Source organism: Chelonoidis abingdonii, chromosome 23 (assembly GCF_003597395.2).
Source record: "Chelonoidis abingdonii isolate Lonesome George chromosome 23, CheloAbing_2.0, whole genome shotgun sequence".
NCBI classification, from domain to species: Eukaryota; Metazoa; Chordata; order Testudines; family Testudinidae; genus Chelonoidis; species Chelonoidis abingdonii.
In genome coordinates, this window is record NC_133791.1 from 9,281,216 (window position 1) to 9,295,497 (window position 14,282).

Below are 14,282 nucleotides of genomic sequence, written 5' to 3' on the forward strand. Positions count from 1 at the left end.
CGAGCTCTGCCACGGACTCCTCACGTGACCGTGGGCATGTCGCTGCCCTTCTGTGCCTCAGTCTGTAAAATGGGGTCATAGCACCGGCCCTATCACAGGGTAGGGGATTTTGTGACGTCATATTTGGGGGTTTTAGAAAGCTTCTGATGTGGGATGGGAACTAAAGAAACCCCAAGTATGACCACATTTCTCTACGTATGGAGGAAGATAGTCTAATGACAGGGCACAGGACTGGGACTAAGGAGACCTGGGTTCTAATCCAGGCTCTGCTGCAGATTCCCTGTATGACCTCAGGCAGTCACTCAACCTACCCAGCTTCAGCTCCCCCGCTGTGAGATGGGGATAACACGTCCCAACCTCACAAGGCTGTTGGAAGGATACAATGTGTGAGATGCTAGGGAAGCTAGGACGTGGACATTCATAGGACTCGAACCCCTGCCTTCTAGCTCAACATGAGCCTCCATTTGCAGCAGGGTACAATGCATGCCCCAGTGCATCGGAAGGAGCCAGGTGCTATAACCTTGGGAACCCAAGCTCCTGTTGGGCCAGTGCCTAATGGCAGCAAGGGCTTCCAGATCGCACCATGCTGGGAAACGAACTCATCTCAGTCAAACGCCACCGGGGGGACAGAGCAGAATTTGGCCTTGAGGTGGCTGGATTTGAGACTTTTCTTTGGTTCCCCCCAACCCTGTCTGATCTCACAGCCTGCAGGCTGGAGTTCCCAAGGAGGGCGGAGGCGGGGGTCTCCAGCAGGCTTTAGACCAGGTCAAATCCACATCCATCCAGCACTTACACTCAGCGTTGGTGAAAGCCCCTTCCCCAGCGATGATCTGCATTCCCACCCAGCTCACCTACCCTTGGGACGTGCTGCCTCCTGCTGTCCACGTCGTGTTTGACCCAGCTCAGCACAGCCCGGTACACCTCTTCCTCGGATGGCACATTGAGGCTGTCACTAGAGATGAGGTCTAGCACCTGCGGAGGCGAAAGGGAAGGCCAGCTCAGCTGTCACCCGTCATGGGGAGGGAGTATGGCAGGGACCATGGACACACACACACACAGCCCTGAACCAGCAGAGCTGCACACTCGGAGCCTTACTACACCTCCACAGCCTGTGGGTAGCGCAAGGCTGGTGTGTGCATACTGGAACGGAGAGGCAGCAAGAGCAGAGAGTCAGGACTCCTGGGTTCTGTTCTTGGGTCTGCCTCTGACCTGCTGGGCGATGCTGGCCAAGCCTGTGCCTCAGTTTCCACATCTGTAAAGTGGGCAGAACGAGGCCAACCCACCTCCCAGCTGAACCCTAGCACCGACTGGCTAGGGCTTGCATGCGCGCCAATGGCGGGGGGGGGGGGGGGCAATGGAAGCCCAGAGTGTCAGTGTAGGCACCTTGGCAAGGGACAGGGCCTGATTCCCTGCTCCCCTACGCTTGTGCAGCTCACACCAGTCACCCCTGAATTACGCTGTGCAAGAGGAGAACCGAGCCCCTCAAGCTCTAACTGGTCCCTTCCCCCGGTGGATCTACTGCAGCAGAGCCAGGATGCGCAGACGGCAGGGAGCAATTAGCAAGTGCAGAGCCAGGCTTTGGAAGGCAAGCTCTCCGCTGGGCTGCTTGCCTTGCTGCTGGCCGAGGAGGGCTCATAGCAAGATAAGAGCTCCAGGGGGAAGCCCAAGCCACGCTGGACGGTAAATAACCCAAGAAAGCAAAGCCGGGGACTGCACGGGCTGCTCAGCATCCCCTGGAGGGGCGTTTCTGGGCCTTCGCAACAGCAGGCTCTGCCTGGCGGAGGCTCTGAGCGCAGGTGTTTGGAGAAGGGGGGGGGAAGACACCTGTGAGGCTGTCTGGAGCAGTTGTTAGGAGACCGGTGAGGCAGGAAGAAGGGGAGGGATGGCCCCTGTTTGGGGGGTAGCCAGTGCAGGCTTTGCCCATCTCCAAGCCTCTCCGTTTCCTCCCCACCTGGCGGGAGACCCTGCTCCTCCTGGCTGCCCTGACCAGGCCTCACGGAGGAGATGCTGCTTTATCAGCCAACCCACCCCTCTTGGGCTCTTAGCCAGGCCAGCTTCCCTCACCCGCTGGACCCAGGACCCAGCGGAACCTGTTCCCTGCAAACCATCCCCTCCGCCCACTCTCCCCACCCGGGCCATGCTCCCGCTCCCACCAGCCCGTCAGTGATGCACTGCAGGTGCCCTTTGCTGGCGCATCCCCGGGCCGGGCACTCCAGACAGCAGGGGCTGCAAATCTGCAATGGAATCAGGGGCACAGGGCCAGGTGACCCAGTAGGTCCCCTTCAGTTCCTCCTCTGGGGGGAGCAGGGCTGGCCCCTACCGTGCACCACGTAGCCCTTTCTCCAGACTACATGGTGGAGGGGTAGGAGTTGGCTGCACGTGGGTGGCAGGAGATGGGGACAGGGATGTTTCCACACCTAGAGGTACCATCTCCCTGGGGTGTTCAGTGGGCACAATGGGGTCGTGCTCATGGCATGGCTCCACACCCCACCATACGCAGAGGGAGATGGTGAGTGATCCTATGGGACGTTCCCGGGGCCGGGCCAGGCCAGCAGCGATGAGACGTGGAAAGCGTCTGAGTCACTGCAGACCCGTTCTGGGGCGTCCCCACTGGGACCCACTTGGGCCCTTTTCTTGCATTGGAGTCTGCCTGCATCAGCCCTCTCCCAGCTCCAGGAACGGGTAGTGCCTGGGTACAGATCCCTCCCCCGAAGTGGGGAGAGGGCAGAGAGAAACACAGAATGGCTCAATCCCCCACCTCAGCCCCACAGTGACTGTCCTGGTGAGCAGGGTCCCACCAGATGCTTTGCTCACCCACAGAGCTCAGCTACCCCGGGGACTTTAAGGGGTTAAATCTGCATTGGGATCACTCCTACCCCTCTCCCCGGCCTGGGAGGAGTTTGCCTTCCTGAAAGGTTTCACTGTAGAGCCAGTATTAGGTGCTGCCAGACTAGTGGGCAAAGAGCAGGACTCGGGGCGGGCTAGAAACAGCCACACTACAAGGCACTAGGCCAAGCAGAATCCCCTTGTACCAGGGCCAGAAACGCCCTAGCAGCTTCCTGAGCTGCCCATTAGCTTGAATCTGAAGCTGCACCCCAGGGCCAGATATTCCTCTCCCTCCTGTGGGCTTGCCCCCCGTGTCCCCAGCCGTGGGAGGAGAGTGCTGAGGTGGCCAGCCCCCTCCCTGGTGGCAGCGACAGCCGGTTCTGATGAGCCTCAGCGAGCTCAGACAAGCCCGCCAGCCTCGCCCTTCAGTGTCAGGGGAGGGAACCAGCAGCCCCGGCTGCTCCCAGCCACACAGCCTCCCTGCGGTGGGAGGGATACGAGTGTGCGCACACACGCTTGTGATCCACACGCTGAGCGAGAGGCAAAGGGGGGGCTGAGCAGCTGCTGGGAGGAACAGGGGCATGGTCTATCTTCCTCCCTTCCACCCTCACAAAGTCTGCTGTGCCGGCCCCATGCCAGGAGCCACAGGGTCCATTAGCCAAGCTGTAAATTAAACATTGTGGCTACCTGCCCTGAGAAGCAGCCCCTGCCTGCAGCAGCAACGGCTTGTAGACAAGTTCCCCAGTGGCCACGCTGCTTTCTTCTCGGCCTGTATTTCCACAGAACGGGCAGGCACTGGCTGCTCTGGAGACACTCGCCAGGTAGACGGCAGCACCCGCCTTAACCCTTCTTGCTTTATGTCCCACTTCCTCCTCTCTTTGGGGTCACGCTCTCTTCCTGGCAGCGGCCCCGCAGAGTCCTGCAAGAGAGGCGGTCTGGGCACAGCCCCTTCCCTGCTCTTTGAGCCTGCTCCCTCCCTGCACCGGCTCCTGGGATTCCTGGAGACACACGTCATGCCTTCCTCCTGCGGAGAACAGCTCTGAGCCTCTCTTAGGGCTCAATCTGCAGACTCTCGCTGACCTCCGGGGGCGTTGGAGGAACTCGGGCAGTGCTGGGTGCTAGGCCAAGGCCTGGATGGAGTAACACAAACCAGCTCTCATCTCGCCTATACACACACCCTGGCCATCTCCTGCCAGCATGGCATCCCCTCCCTCCCCACAGCACCTGGCAGACCCTGTTCCATTGCTAGCAGCTCTGTGTGGGTTAGGGGCTGAAACAGAGTGTATGTGTGCGGGGGGTGGGGGTGGGGCTGAAATGCATGATCCAGGTCCTACCTAGAGGGAATGAAGACACCATGGCAAAGCAGAGGTGACCTATCAGGGCTAGTGGGCAGAGTGGGGCGCCCCAGCTTGCATGAAGCATCATGCAGCGCTCTGCACCTCAAGAAGAAAGTCAGTGGGAGCAGCGCCACAGTGCAGATAAGAGACACGAGGCCTCGAGAGGGGTCTTACCTGCTTGAGCGGCAGCAGCATGAACTCCTCCGTCTTGGACACCTCCACAAAGTGCTGGAGGACGTACTTGTGGGCGGACTTGAGCAGGTCGCTGCAGGAGTGTGTGTCGGCGAAGCCCCGGATGCCCAGGCAGTTGGACGGGTCCAGCTGGCTCAGCAGGAACTTGCAGCAGGCGTCCCGCACACCGTTGAGCTGGAGGAGGCTGGCGGCTGGAAGCAGCGTCTGTGGGCAGACAGCAAAGTGTCTGAGGCTGGAGCCCACCACTTCCATCACTGCTTCCCAAGGAGACAGCCCCAGCATCCCTTCCTCCTTAAGCAGGGACCTGTGCTTTCCCCACAGAGACAGGGCCAGCTGTCAAGAGATGCCCTGCCCTGGGAGAGCCCTGGGATACAGTTACTAGGAGAACAGCTAAGATCTCGGATCCAGAGTACAGCCCATGGGCCAAGCACATCCCACAGACAGTCCCACTTTGTCCCATTGATCCACTCTCAGACAGGTTCCTCTGTGGCTTTGCACCTGTATGTGGTTGTCTGGCTTTCTCAGATACAGGGGACAAGAGGCAAAAGAGCCTACAGAAAGATTCCCATTAACCTCAATGGGCCTGGAACAGGCCTTACAAGAGGCAGGTGGAGTGGCAGTTCCCAAACACAGAGCTGAAGCACCCGCAGCTCTGCAATGGGTTCTCCAGTCCCTCCCCCGGCAGGTTCTGGGTGTCACGAAAAACAGCTCGATCCTTTCTCGCCAGCAGCTGGATCCCTATAAAATGAATCAGCAGCCACAGAGCAGCTGCCGGCTATTTTAGCTGAGTGCCTCGAATTCTACTCTTCATTCTGAGCTGGAGGGAGGCTGCATGACGGGCTCCTCTACCCCATCCCTTGCAGACCCTCGCAAATATGGGATGGGATGGGGTAGAGGAGGGTCATGTCAGGCCAGCCCAGGGAGCAGAATTTGGAAACAAGGGAGAACAACAACAACAGGTTCCGTGGCCAGCTGTCTCGTTCTTTCCCGAGAAGGCCCTTGGGCTGTGTGATTCAGTTACAGAGAGCTGAAGACTCAGGGCCATGGGATCAGGGACCAGAGAGGAAACGGGAGTCTGAAAGAAAAGGCAAAATTGCTTGACTCTGATTTTCTCTGCTCCCCCTCCCCCAAATCAGTGTAAATTTAATATAAAGCTTTTGCAAGTTTTTCATTTCGAAAGACAAACAGACTCATTCCTGGCTGTAAAGATCCTTATGTTTTTAAGCTGGGGGAAGAAGGAAAAGGACCGTCGTTTTGTTTGATTTCAAGGAGTAGCAAAATGTAAGGGGTCGCAGCCCCCTCCAGCTCCCATACACAGCTACAAAGGCTGGTGCAAGATTTCGTAGGAAACTAACTTTTCAGTTCTGCATATGTAGGCCAGGCTGCACCTATGCTAGATGTCTTCACTGAGGCACATCCCTCGCTCATGGTCAAAGCTCCTGATCTGACCTGAGCTGCATTTTATGATTCTGGGTGCTCAGAGTGGCCGGAGCATCAGTTCCAAGGCTGAGAATGACAACTGTCCTTCAGCCTCATTGCTTTGTTATTTGGTTCCCCAGGGCTACAGGACAACAGGATTTTTCCAGCCCTTGTAAAGAAACTGCCCCAAAGCCCCATCCAGAGGGAGAAGCTGAAACAGGCTCAGTTCCAGACCACGCAGCTGGAGAGAGACCAAAGGGCAGATGATGAGGACAAGAACCTGCAGCTCACTCTGAAGTCAGCGACAGCTGTAAGCATTCAGTGCCTCTCAGTATTTGGTCCAGTTGTTGCAGAGCCCGTGGGGCAGCCGTTCCCAGTACGAGCGATAGGCTGAAGCAATCGCAAGCGCTTTGCCTCTGGGCTCAGGGACAGGAAGAACTCCATTCCCATCCACAACCACAACCAGGCACAAGGCACTGTCTTGGTGCCAAAGTTTGAAGGTCACAAACCAGGTCCCTAAGGATGGGTCTTTAGTCCTCTCCAAAGGGCAGCAGGGCAGAGGGGTGGGTTGGGGGGCCGGGGGGCGACTCCTACCTGCACATTCCCTTCACCCACCACGATCTCTGCAGTGTAGGCATATTGCACCAGCTGATCCAGAGCCTGCGGGTCTATGTCGTGCAGCGTCACATGGGTTTGGCGGCTTTCGCTCATCTCATCTGCGAGAACACATGTAAAACTCCCGTGAGGCCCAGACAGACAGACACATGGCCTAAGGACCATCTCAGCCGTGCGTGGAACAAGCCAATGATTCTGAACAGAGCAACAGTTTTCCCAGGTATATTACTGGGACCCCCAGCCATCGATTCTTGGGGCTCCCCCCCTCACCTTTAACTGGGGATCTCTCACTGATTACTTAGGGCTTCTCTGTGTCAGCTTTAACTGATGACCCCTGCTCACTGATTCCTGGGGCCTCTCCCTTGCCTTTAAATCAGAGGTTCCTCCACCTGTCTCTCAGAATTTCCTTCTGGAGTCTCTCGCTTGCCGTTAAGTGGAGTCCTCTCTCCACCTTGTCTTAAAACTAGACATTGAGCTGCAGACAGGCTATCATCAGCTCTGACATTCCCCACCACCCATGCTCCTAGGTCATCAAAAACTAAAAAGCCTGGAGCTTAGTTAAAACCGCGTGAAGTCTAGATTAGACCCCAAGCCTTGTTCCCCTCTCCTCTCTGTTCACATCACTGGACTGACCACCATTTCCCCTTGGTGTCAGCAAGAGAGGCCCGGGGCCCGCAGCCTTCAGGAGATGTCTTTGGAATCCCAAACTTCCAGCCTTTTTATCTGTGGCAGGTTGAGGGTGAAAGGCCTGGTGAGGGAAGTGGGTTTGAATGGGGGAAGAGTTTGCTGCTGCTGCAGGAGGAGGAGGCGGTTGAGAGGTTTGGAGCAAGGCAAGTCCAAGATCGCGGGAGAAGGAGAGGGTATGTGGTCTGGAGCTCTGCAGGACTGAAGGGAAGGACAAGAGGGAATGGAGAGAAGGTGGGCTCCTGGGAAGAGTCGGATACTTGCTTGTGAACATGGCGTGGAAGTAGGGGCTGCAGGAGGCCAGCACCACCTTGTGGGCCTTGATCTCCTTGGTGCCCACATGCAGCACGATGTCGCACAGCAGACCCCGCTGCCGCATGCGGTTCATGCACACAAAGGCGTCGTGGTAGTGTCGCTTGGAATTGTGGGAGATGCTGTGGCCGTCCCGGTTGAGGAGCTGCATGCCACCCTCCATGGCTGCAGGGCAACGGCGGGCACTCGGTTCTCAGCTGGGCTCCTTCTGGGTCACTGCAGGGGAAATCCAGGGAGGTCAGTGAAGGAGAAACGACTGAGGGTCAGCCACTTCCTCCAGGCCCTCACCCACTTCCTCCAGGCCCTCACCAAGCCATACACTCCCTGGCTCCCTCGCAGAACAAGCCTGCTCCAAACCACCCTGGGAAGAGAGCTTCCCTCATACTAAGTCCCCTGCAATGGGCCCCACACTGAGGAAAACACCTTCCTGCCCCCAAACTTTGCAGTGAATTCTCATGAGCAAGAATCACCCTAGAGAAGCATCCAATGCCACGGAGGAACTGAGATGCCACGGGAATGCCAAAAAGCTGTGGACACCAGGGCAAAGTCCCCATCACCTGCAATGGTCCAACTGAGGCAGGACTTAGCTGTCTGGGTGTAATTAAAATCAGGGCAATATTCTGTTGGAGACTGTAGCAGGGTGGATCCCTGCTCCGGCCCTGAAGGGGTTAAAAACAGCCCAGGGAAGGGGCCAGGGCTGGAGAAAGTAGCCTTTTAGGCTCAGCTGATTGGGGGAAGTGGCAGCAGCTGGGGCCATGCCCCAAACTGCGCCACAGGCCCTTATATAAGGGCAGAGAAGCCAGGAGCCCAGAAAGTCTCTCTCTGTGTTCAGAGGGAGAAGGGCTTGGCTGCTGCAAGGGACCAGACAAGGTACCTAGGGTGAAGCAGGGCTGGGGAAGGCAGCGGAGCCAGGGAGCTCCTGCCTGGAAAGCCCCAGGCTGCGGCCTAGGAGTAGGCCAAGAGGTACTGGGGTTGCAGGGTGCAACCCAGGGGTAGGCCAAGGCAGCAGGTCCAAACCCCTTTGCTGATGATGAGAGGCTAATACTTCAGTCTGCCTCAGGGTGTGGGGCTAGCTAATGACTGGGCAGTTGCCAAGACCTTGAGGCAAAGTGGGGATAGAGTGGGGGGGTCCCAGGGAGGGAAACCCTAAGGAGAAAGGGGTTACTGCCAGGGGGCAGAACCCCACGTAAAAGGGGCACCAGGGTCCAGGGAGGGACACAGGGCCAGTAGCAGAAGCCGGAAGGCAGATCACCAGCCTGCAGAGGGTGCTCCAGCTGAAAATTTGAGCTAATTCCCAGGAGTGACCAGCAGGAGATGCCACGGGGGGTGAGTTACAGAGACCTGGCTAGAAACATACACAGGAGCTTTTCCTTGAAGTTATAGCCAGGTATCTTATTCAGGTCAGTCTAACAATGCACATTTCCAAGCTACACCAGCATAGGCTTTAATTGTAGATTGCTATCTTTTCCCTTTACCATAGCACGCCAGCTCTGCATTGGTCAAACAGAGCTTAATTAAAGGATATTAAAACAAACACAAGTCAAAAAAACTGAATGATAAAAATATATATATATATATATATACATACCCCATGTTCCCTGTATCATACTCAGTGTCCGTGTTGTAGATTATGAAATAGTCTATGGAACTCAGAGGACCTGGGTTCTATTCCTGGCTCTGGGTGGCCTTCACTGCCTCTTCTGTGCCTCAGTTTCCCTCTCCATCAGTTGCTGCTTCAGAGTGTAAACTCTTTGGGGCAGGAGTTGTCTTACTATGTTTTTCTACAGCACCTTGCACAATGGGGACCCTGATCTATGGCAACAGAAATAATTCATCACCATGCAGCTGGAGAAGCTGCCACTCCATTCCACTGATACAAGCTCTTCGCTCTTTTCAACGTTAGCACTAATACTAGTCAGTTGCAGTTTAAATAGTCAGTCTGTCATTTGAAATCTCTGGTCACTTCTCCCGCAGAACCTGGGGCCATCCTGCAGCCCAGTTTGGGAAAGGAGCCCTCTCTCCTTTGAAGTCCTTCAGATTTCTTTGAAAAGAATAAAGACCAATGCTCTGTTTCCCTCCGCACGTCGTATGCTGTCTGTCCAATCAGTATGGTGCATGTCCAACCCCCACCCCAGAGCCCCTCAGCCTTTTCATAGCCTGACATAGCTCTGCTGGGGATCAAACTGGGGTGCCCACACACTCAGACGTAGCTTAGACCTATTGTTCCCACATGCGGCTGAAGAGGGGCTCCTTTGTACTCTACTCTGGCTAACATCCTCAGGTTACCTCTCTTTATATAGAGGATCCCATCTGGGATAACAATACAGCACATTAGTTAATCATATAGCCCATATAGGTGTGGGAGAAGAATTTTCTCCTATGGTGGGTAACACTTCCTGCATCGGCTTGATCCCACTGGAGTACCTGGGTTTTCAGAGACACTAAGTGCTGCTAGACTGACTTCATACATTTGAACTCTCTCTCTTATTCACATGCATACTCACATGCGCACACACACTTTCGCCCAGCTCAACAACTTGCTGTCTTGCTACAGCAGATCTAAGGAGATGGATCTCCTGGAGACCACCCACAGCCTCAGTCAAGGTTTTGGAAATTCTCTTTGGCAAATAACTTTGGATTTTTTGCAGGCAGGGCATGGGGATGGGGTGTCATGCCAAGCCTGCTTTACCCACACTCAGTAGTGTCTTTGACCAACATTGGTGTAGTTGCTTCACCAAGAAAAATCCCCCCTGGATGGGGTCACAAGAGCACGCCACAGACATACACTTTGAATTTCAAGAGTAAGTATTACATGTTGCACCACCCCTAATCCCCATCATCCCTAGTGAATCTCGAGGGGGAGGGGTTCCCTATTTGAGGGATGTGGGAAAGAAAGGTATTTGTTTCTGCTAAGACATTTCCTTCTTCCATTGCCATACTGATCAGGCCACATCTGTTTTAAGCTGCCTGCCATGTTTTGAAAGGCATTTGACAGGCTTTTAGATTCTCACTGCAAGCAGCAGCCAAAGAAAAAGAAAAAAAACCCCAAAACAGAGAAAGCGTGAGCCAGGAGGGGGAAGGAAAAAGGCAACTTTTAAAAATCATTAGCTACTTTCTGATCAATCTACCTGCCCCCGCGTTCCTGCAGCGAGAGAGTCTCCCCAGCCTCTGTTTCCTGCACCACACCTACATGCCACCGACCGCAAGGAGTTTAAAAATAGAACTCCCCCATGCAGCAGTTGCTCAGCCATGAAGACATCGATTTATTTATTTTTAGCAGCACATAATGTACCAGGATTGGGGAGTGGGGTACAATAACATGCAGGGGAGAAACCTGCAATGCCCTTTGGTACTTCGATTAATAGACACAAACACAGAAAAAAGGAGAGAAATTTCAGACTCTCACCCCATCGTCTCTGGTGAAGGCTCACAGATATAGGACAAAAGCAAAAAAACAAAAACCCCCCTGATGTTTCCAGTGATGGGTGCCTGTGGCAGGAGCACAGGATACCATCATGCCCTTGGAAAAGGGAAATGCATCAGATAATCAAATAGACCTTCTCTATCGGCAGCTCCCGGGAGCCCAAACGCTGATCATGAGAGTCCTTAGTGAAGCTGCAATATGCATCATACGCGTCAGGCATGTTAATTAACGTGGGTAAAGCACTGGGCCGAAAGGCGATGTGCTGAATGTGAGGTATAATTATTACCCCCTCAGGCTGGGATCAAGGGCTGTTTTATTGTATTGGATGGGCTTTGCAATAATTGCTTTATTCCCCTCCCCAGATGCAATCTCCTGAAGACTAACCCCCAGGCTCCCTGGAGAGATCCCTGCGCCTCCTGAAGCTAGTTTACCTTCTTAATATGCCACCAGACGCGCTTTTGCCCATTACGATTTTAGGCATGCTCCAGTTCTAATTGGAATCGCTCGCCTGCTCCTCCCCCTCATCTCGCCAGCAGATGTGGTGGAGGAGGGGGTTACATGAAAAGAGAGAGACATAGCAAGCAAGTGGACACACATCTCTCCTTGCACTCTCCTGAGCTTGCAGCAAAAGCCCCGTAGTGCCAGGCATGCTTTGGCTGAAATTGGAGGGGGGGGGCGGGCTTTAGAATTTAGAAAACAGGTCTGGAAGTCTGGACTCCTGGGTTCCATTGCCAGCTCAGCCCCCGAGTCACTGCACAGCCTTGGGGAAGTGACTTACCTGTCTGTAAAATGGGGAGAATGATACCCTCTTTGCAAAGAGCTTGGAGGTCAGGTGACTGGAGGCACTAGGCAAGTACTAGGGGTTACCCTGCACAGCTTTCCCTGGCTAACGCTTGTGGAGCAACTGTATCCAAACACCCTTTAGGCACCTTCTGGGGGTGTTCACCCCACGCACTGCACCCAGCACACACAGCAAGGCACAAGCACACTCGATCCCTGGGGGATACCCCTCCCAGCTAGGATCCCAGCCTGGTGAAAGAGGGCCAGTTCTCAGAGTATCATGTGTAGGGGCTACTCCCTTCCCTGGGCTTCTCCCCCTTACAATTTACATGGGGGGTTCTGACTGGTGATTGAATTGCCAGCCTGTCTCAGAGCACAGAGCCCTCTTTCCTTCCTAGAGGCAACTTTAGCCATCAGTGATTGACAGGAACAGGGGGGCTGCCAGCTGACTGGGGAGGAGTCCCAAAGAAGCAGACCCAACAGTAGTCTTGTAATGCCATAAGGGGACACAGGTCATGGACAGGGCAGTGGAACATGCAGAGAGACCATAGCAGCAGCCAAAGGTGTCAACTCACTCCCCTACCCGCACTCCATTCCTGGGGAGGTGGAGCATGGGCAGCTAATGGACAATCAGACACAAGGAAACCAGGTACTTTTTAAACTGCATTATTGAAATGCCCTGGAACCACAGGTTCAAACCTCCTCATGGCCAACAGGGCCTCCCAGCCCTTCCTCAGCAGAAAAACAGAGTTCAGTGCAGTTTACTAAGTGAAGTGTTTGGAGATGGGTCCTTATAAACATCCTGTGGTCTTATCATGCCCTGGAGTCCTTGCACAAAACGTCACTGTTGCCCTGTGTACTGTATATTGATTGCCACTCTCAGTATCACCAACTCCAGCTGCTTGAAAATGACTCAGCCCCTCCAGTAAGGAATTATTTTGGGTAAGTTCTCTGGCCTGTTCTATGCAGGAAATCTCAGGGATTGGCACCGGTTCATGGACTGCTCATTGAGAAACACTGGACTAGATGATCACAATGGTCTCTTCTGGGCTTGGAATATATGCATCGAAAATCATGATTTTTAAGCAAATCTCACAAGAGCATTTTAGTTCTGTTTCTTTGCCTTCTGGTGGCTGAGCCTGCAGAGGCACTCGACTCACAAGCTTCTCTGCGACCCTAAAAGCTCAAAACTTATATATATAAAAAAAAAGCAAGCTGAGATTCTCAGGATATAGCATACCTTCAGGAGCCAGGGCTTTAAGACAAAACACCAACCATCACAAGAGTAGGGATAAAATCAGGAGGGCTGGCAAACACTGCACTCTCCCTTCCATAGGCCGCTGCATTTCACTGGCCTTATACGTATATCATTGGTGGACTGGCTGGGGATCATTCCTATAGACATGCAGAGTCACCCGGTCAGATTGCTATGGGGCTGTATGGTAGGCCAGGTTGCTTGCAACACGAGACAACGCACAAGATTCCCCACCAGCAGAGGACAGGCTCCGAAGAAAGGAAACATGAAACACGGCATCATCTGGGGCAGGGCTGCTCAGGTGACCCAAATGGTTCCTGCAGAAGTTAGGTGTTTAGTGCAAGGGCTTGTCTACATGGGGACGCTCAGGGAAGTGACTTAAGGCAAATCAGCTGAGGGGGTGAAGTCAATGCCCATAAGTTAAAGTACATTATTCCCCCCTGCATGGATGCTCTGACCTCAGTTCACTGTAATTCAGTCCTCCAAGACAACGCTGGGAAAGCGGACAGGTACAGTGCTGTCTGTCCCGTCTCACCCAGCTGCCGGGCTAAACAACCGCTCCAGGGTGGGAGCCAACCCTTCCCTCTCAAGGGGGAATTGTCACTGGTCAATATTAAAATGTTAAGGCTGCTAAGTATCCCACAGCCATTGGGATGGCAGGTGGAGCACCACCCCTGGCTGTAACTAACAATTGGAAATCTAGTTTTATCTGTTCTTTCTCAATCAGTCTCCAGGAAACCCACTGGGGGCTCACACATGGCTTAGTTTGTGTCGGCTGAGTGCATTAGACACCCCGTCCCCAGGGGCAACTTGCAGCCCTCCATACACTGGATGCCACCTCCCATCCCCATCTATTTCAGGGACTCCCCACAACTGCCCCCTGCCAGTGGCTCTGTTACTCCCATTCCTTGCGTATGAGGGTCTGGCTTTGTCCCTGCTATGCCAGGGGTTCTATGTTCAAGGGCTTGCCTACATGGGGAAAGTTAATGGTGAATCAGCGGAAGGTGCGAAGCAACAGATCATCTCCCAGTATAGCCAGGCCATCCCACACCGTCTGATGGTTAACACAGAAGGGGCCGTTAGAAATAGAGAAGGGATATCTAGATAGGTGTTCATACAAGGTCTGATGGAGAACAAAAGCAAACCCTTGCCGGTCATCATGACGACAAGCTGAGGATGAGCCGCTGAAGATCAGAGGCCACTCCAATGGGCACTAATTGGGCCCCCTGGTTAGCAGTCTCAGTGGAGAGGCTAAAAAGATTGGGCTCCCCTATTCCTAGAGGTGGTCGCACCACGTCAGAATTCATGCACACTGCACTGTCGCACCTTGTGCTGCGGATACAGGGCCCGATCTTGTTTGCACTGCTGCCCCTTTGCCTTCAATGGGTGTGGGTTCCCATCCGTAGAGAGAAGCAGAGAAACAAAGGAATCTTCGCTC

The 14,282-nt window shown here is 54.2% G+C and overlaps 1 protein-coding gene across 2 annotated transcripts in view; it reads right to left on the reverse strand.

Annotated features, from left to right (window-relative positions):
- The window catches only part of KLHL17 (kelch like family member 17), a 35,938-nt gene that overhangs the window by 9,874 nt on the left and 11,782 nt on the right, over positions 1-14,282 (reverse strand). For both annotated transcript variants that reach the window (XM_032779961.2, XM_075060220.1), the window contains 4 exons: positions 7,338-7,601; positions 6,369-6,490; positions 4,338-4,559; positions 856-972 (listed from right to left, as the gene is read on the reverse strand). In XM_032779961.2, coding sequence (XP_032635852.1) covers positions 856-972; positions 4,338-4,559; positions 6,369-6,490; positions 7,338-7,548 — 672 coding nt within the window. In that variant the 5' untranslated portion in view covers positions 7,549-7,601. The remainder of the gene's footprint in view (positions 1-855; positions 973-4,337; positions 4,560-6,368; positions 6,491-7,337; positions 7,602-14,282) is intronic.